Source organism: Chondrus crispus, genomic scaffold (genome assembly GCF_000350225.1).
Source record: "Chondrus crispus Stackhouse genomic scaffold, scaffold_108, whole genome shotgun sequence".
Classification (NCBI taxonomy): Eukaryota; Rhodophyta; class Florideophyceae; order Gigartinales; family Gigartinaceae; genus Chondrus; species Chondrus crispus.
The window spans coordinates 140,891-146,068 of NW_005178943.1; the positions used below are offsets into that span (position 1 = coordinate 140,891).

General features: G+C 49.9%; 2 protein-coding genes across 2 annotated transcripts in view; both read left to right on the plus strand.

Annotated features, from left to right (window-relative positions):
• The first annotated feature begins 419 nt into the window (after positions 1-419).
• Positions 420-3,772, plus strand: CHC_T00001665001 (hypothetical protein). Its single transcript, XM_005712613.1, has 3 exons — positions 420-440; positions 707-3,369; positions 3,619-3,772. Exons 1-3 carry the CDS (start codon positions 420-422, stop codon positions 3,770-3,772), a joined length of 2,838 nt encoding a protein of 945 aa, XP_005712670.1.
• Positions 3,773-5,009: 1,237 nt separating this feature from the next.
• Positions 5,010-5,178, plus strand: part of CHC_T00001666001 (hypothetical protein) — a 1,300-nt gene continuing 1,131 nt past the window's right edge. The window contains exons 1-2 of the mRNA XM_005712614.1: positions 5,010-5,041; positions 5,176-5,178. The exon at positions 5,176-5,178 is cut by the window's right edge and continues 985 nt beyond it. Of these exons, the coding sequence (XP_005712671.1) occupies positions 5,010-5,041; positions 5,176-5,178 (35 nt within the window). The remainder of the gene's footprint in view (positions 5,042-5,175) is intronic.

Here is a 5,178-nt window from a genome sequence, read left to right on the forward strand (position 1 = left end):
TAGCGCCCCCCGGGAAGGGTACGACCAGAATAGAAAGAGGAACCGCCAGACGCTCATTGCAGAGCATTTCATGTCGTACAGTAAATAAGCTTTGCTGTTGCTTCTTTAGTGCATGACGTCAGTAGTGCGTTTTGTGAGGCCTGGCAAAGGGGTGCACTATTACGGGGGGTCTACTGTAGCATGAATTGCTTAGAATTATGGAACAATTGTCCACGCGCGCGTGAATGACTCAAAAACGAGGAGCTGCAAAATTGGGTATCACTGGAAAATTTTCAACATGCGCAGTTGCAGAAAAAATCAGGTCAAAAATATCCTCATGAGAGATATCACCTGAGGGCCTCCACAGCTCCCCTCAACTGGGTGTTTCTTAACGACTTTCCGCATTGTCCGGCGCGAGCCACATCAAGCACCGTTGCCCAATGTCTTGCGCGCCCCACAAGGTTTGAGATGCCGGTCACTTCCTAAGCGATTCGGCGTCTCAAGAACTTGACTAGTGTTTTTGTCGCATATCGATCCGCGACACTTGCCGGCCCTGGCCTTTTGGTGCTTTCAACGGTCGCTTTGCTCCGATCTCACCCCAACTAACCCACAGTTTGTGCAGTTAACCCCTACACTACCAGTGCCCAGCGTTTGAGTGGGCTTTCTTTGTCGTTTGCGTTGCACTCTTTTGGCTTGTACTTCAAGATAATTTGCATGAAGCTACCAGCCGCCAATCCTGAAAGTCTGCAGAAACACTCTCATAACGAAAAGCAAGAATTCTGAATTGGCCAAACGTGCGAGCGTTGCGCATAACCCGAAACCATATGCCATCTCCACGATGACCATGGAACAGCAGCGAAGCGATTTGAAGGAAGCGCTCACTGAAATGGGCTACGAAGACGCTGACGTGGAAAGCGCAATAGCTGCGGGTGTAGAATCTGTCTGGCAGGCTGTCGAATACATCCGTGGTTTACAATTGCCACCGGAAGACACCCCAATGAACTTTCCCGCACTCTCGAATCCGAAAGTCACCGCATCTTCCACATCATCCCATCCTAGTCAAAACACCGGAACTCAGTTTCGAACAGCACGCGATTCTTTGGATGGCTTGCATGGCGCTCGACAAAATACCATTTCGCCAAATCCGCAGACATCTAACTACGCCATAAAGAAGGCCTCAGAAATGGAGCAAGTCATGGAAATATCGCGAAAGGAGCAGGATGAGCGAGATCTCGCTGAGGCCATGGAATTGTCCAAGCGGGCGGAACAGTCTGCACGGCAAAACACTAGTGACGATCCACAGATGCTTCGCGCTCTTGAGGAAAGTCTCAAAGATGGCCCACATTTACAGGTGCAGGACCGGTCGGTGACATGGCAACGGCAAGGTTATGGAGATGGGATGGAGAACCTACGCACAGCGGACGAACCTGTCGGCTTGCGCAATATTGGCAATACCTGCTACTTGAATTCCTTGTTGCAAGTGTATTATCATCTTCCAGATTTCCGCCGTGCAATCCTGTCTTTCCGACCCCCCGAGGATTTTGAATCCAAATCGGAACAGGACATATCATATTCCCCAGGACAGCCACGTTTCCAGCAGCCAGTGCTTAACGAGCAACCGTTGGACGATCGCAACGATCATGAGCGCATTGAAAGGGTTATCGAGGCCTCGCAATTGAAACAATCATTCGAAGACTTCGCGACGGATGAACCCCCTAGGGTCTCTGAACCCCCGCAAGATGACCAGCAACAAGGTCCTGACGAAAATCAACAAGAGCTTGCAGCGGAAGACACTAAAGAAGACTGGCAATATTCGGAAGTGACTAGTGCGGTGCATTTTGTTGCCGAATTGCAAAAGCTCTTTGCTGCAATGGCATTGAGCAACTCCACTTGTGTGGACCCTTCTGGCGTTGCGCGTACCATGCGCCGTCCAAACGGGGATCCGATTGTCATCGGAGCTCAGCAAGATGCATATGAGTTTAACCATTTGTTTTTGGACATTGTAGAAAAGGGATTAAAGGGACTATCTACAATAGAAGAGTCTGTCGAAGTAGAGGCGGCTAAGAATTCAGAGTCACAAGGACAAGATAGTTCCTTCGATGGGATGGACGAAGCCAAGGTGTCTGGAAATATTGTCAAAGATTTGTTCACATTAAGATTTCGCCAAGAGCTTTGCCGTGACGCGCATGATGGAAACACTGGTGAACGGCCGAAGGGAACTATCCGAACTGGCGAAACTAGTGAAATCGTTGTTAACGCTACCGCGAATGAGTACCGCAGCTTGCACAGTGGTCTTGATGACTATGCATTTGCTCGAATAGAGTACGAGATGTCACAATCAAGCGAAGCTATTGCTTGTGCCTTGGACCCTCCGGTTGTGGGGTCGGTGCCGTTTGTGGATGAGAAGAGATCCGAGTCATCTACATCCGCAACAAAGAGTGTTTGGTTTACGAGAATGCCTCCGGTTATGGTTATTTATTTGCAGAGAATAACGTACAACAAAGACATTTCTCAGGCCGAAAAGATGAACGAGGAGTACAAGTTTCCCTGTCACATATACTTTGATCGGTATCTCGATAAGAACAAGGCTGAGTCTATTCGTGCGAGGACGACTGTGCAGAGATTACGCAGAGAGCGAGATCACTTGGTTTCAATGTCGAAGCAGTACGAAAACTTTTCTTCTTACCGAAATGAAACTACAAAATGCAAAGTGAGCATCGGTGCTCCCACTGAAATGGATATTTCGGAATCTGCTTCCCCTGAGGCCCGCTCTTCAGAGCGCATCCCACGGGCTACAAGCACAGACGCTTCTTCGAGAATTTCTGATGGAAAGACTCGGGCAGTGGAGCAAAATATATTTACGGCGTTCAACGCAGTGCAGTCTCGGCTCCGGGAAGGTATCAACGGGTCCTCGGAGTTGTTCGCGGTAGATGGATTGTCCAGGGAGGAAATAGAGGAGTCTTTAGACATTCTGACACGCGTAGTTCAACAAGATCGGAGCAAGTATGAAGCTCTTCAGTTGAAGACGAGGGCGCTTGACGAGGAAGAAGAAGAAGCTTACAAAGAGCTCGAGAGAGTGAAATATCAATTGCATGCAGTGCTTGTCCATGACGGAGGTCCATCCGGCGGGCACTATTGGACATTCATTCGAAACTGGAACGCGAAGGAGGATTCTCATTCTTGGATGAAATTAAGCGATTCGGTAGTGACGCATGTATCGGAAAAAGAGATGCTGTCGTGGTCTGTGGGAGGCAGGAGTAGGGCCTCTGCATATTGCCTTATTTATGCTGTAGAATCTAGTCTGGAGGGCAATTACAAAAACGGTGGGAGTATATCTGAAGAAAGCCGCCAATTATTGCCTGCTGATCGCATTAATGAGGTAGCTCGTGCGTGTGACGATTTTGAGAGGCAAATACAGGAGCAGAAGATGCCAGACGCATAATTTTCGTCCGGATTATGCCTAGACCGGCTTGTTTTTCACGTTGAACAATGGAGTTGTAATATGCTTGTCCGTCATGGTCATAGGACTGACCAGAGAGGCAAGAAGAAGAAGAATGACTCTTTGCGACTCGAATCCCCGATGTTCGGTGGACTGTATGCAATTATTGCAAGTGAGGTTAGTAAGCGAAGTTGTTGAAGACACGGATGTCAGTCTCGACAGCCAAACATTTGCGATGATGAAACTTTAACGGATTCCGTAGCGTGGAGGCAAGATGTGATTTGTTCAGTGGGTTACACCACCGGGGTTGTTGAGGGAATGGCGGACGAGATGACATGGTGTGCCCTCTCGTAAGCCAATTTGGTATATGGGTTGGGGGGGGGGGGGCAAAAAGACGCTTTCGGTCGATGGGAGGCTTGCTGTTACTGGATGATACGATTTAATAAACATTTAATAGCAGTTGCAATTGTGGGGAAGATGGAGGGCCGTGTATAGAGAACTGGCAGAGTGCAGTGTCTAGAGAGAGAGCGGTGCGAATCGTAAAAATGGAAAACATGGGATGACACGGTCAAAGTAAATTAGTCGAATTTGCATGCTTTTGCGGCATGCTGCATATCGTTGGTGAGATTGCGCGTGATCCTGGATGTTCATTTACCGTGTAGTCAAGGGTACCCAAGGGTACAGTATAATACCGTACAGCACATCTCTAAATTATATGGGTGTGGTCAGAAGCGGAATGGAGAAGCGAAACATACGGTACCCTTGTGTTGCGCCCACACATTCGTGACGAAGTGCGTCTGCATTAGCACTGGGCGGCGGTCGCTGCCAAGAGAAAAGAGGCATGGCGGTTGCGGTTGCGTGGGCCAGCGGCGGGCTTTGCGCTTGGAGAGATGGAACGAAAGGGCGGGGATATCGCGAAGGGAAGAAGGACGCCAAGGAGGTGATTGAGAGGGCCAGAAGGAGGCGCGAAGAGGTGAAGCGGAACGCTAGAGACAGAGCCTCCGGCACTTGAGGGCGCGGGTAGGATAGGTAGTACCAAGGGTACAGTATATATAAATAAGGGAAGATATAAAAGAAGGATCTCGGCGAGAAGGAAGAGGGGAAGGGGGCATGAGGTGGATTCCTGAGGAGTCGATTGGATTCTCGACGAGCGGAGGCTGGTATCGGATGGATTCTCGGGAACGGCTCCTGGAAACCAGAAAACACTTGCTTTGACGGTGCTCAAGTTACGGGGCACAAGCGCTTGTGTGCTGCTGCACAGCACCAGTGGTGCCGTACGGCATGCTGCAAATGGGGTTGGAAGATGGAAGCCAGGCTCTGCTTACAACTTGTAAGCAGAGCCTGTAGAGTCCGTTTGCGTTTTCGAAATTTCAGGGACCAGTGCCTCCGACCACGTTGCCACACGTTGCCACGTGGACAAGGTGGGGGCTGAGGGGTGGAGGAGCGGGGCGGGCGTGCGTTCCAACGGACAATATCGCGGGCATCAATTGGCAGAGTGGCAACCGCCTCGTTTCCGTTTTTGGCCCCGTTCTGTACCCTATTTAGAGTCTTTGCAGAACAGCACTCCGTACATCATACCCTGCACCAGTGCATGTCTCACTCGTCCACGCCTTTCCGTCTGACGTACAGAACTTGCTTCCCTCCCTACAGCAACGTTTTTATAACATCTCTCGAGGGCCGGATATGCATTGAAACCTTCTCTCTCCACGGTTCCCCCAAGGAATACACTCAAAACACATAAAAAGGGGGCTACGCAGTGA

Excerpts from the sequence above, each read along its gene's own strand:
- CHC_T00001665001 (XM_005712613.1), top strand. The coding sequence starts at position 420 with ATGTCTTGCGCGCCCCACAAG. Across the intron at positions 441-706 it reads TGTCTTGCGCGCCCCACAAG|CCGCCAATCCTGAAAGTCTG; the intron begins GTTTGAGATGCC and ends TGAAGCTACCAG. Across the intron at positions 3,370-3,618 it reads ATTAATGAGGTAGCTCGTGC|ACACGGATGTCAGTCTCGAC; the intron begins GTGTGACGATTT and ends AAGTTGTTGAAG.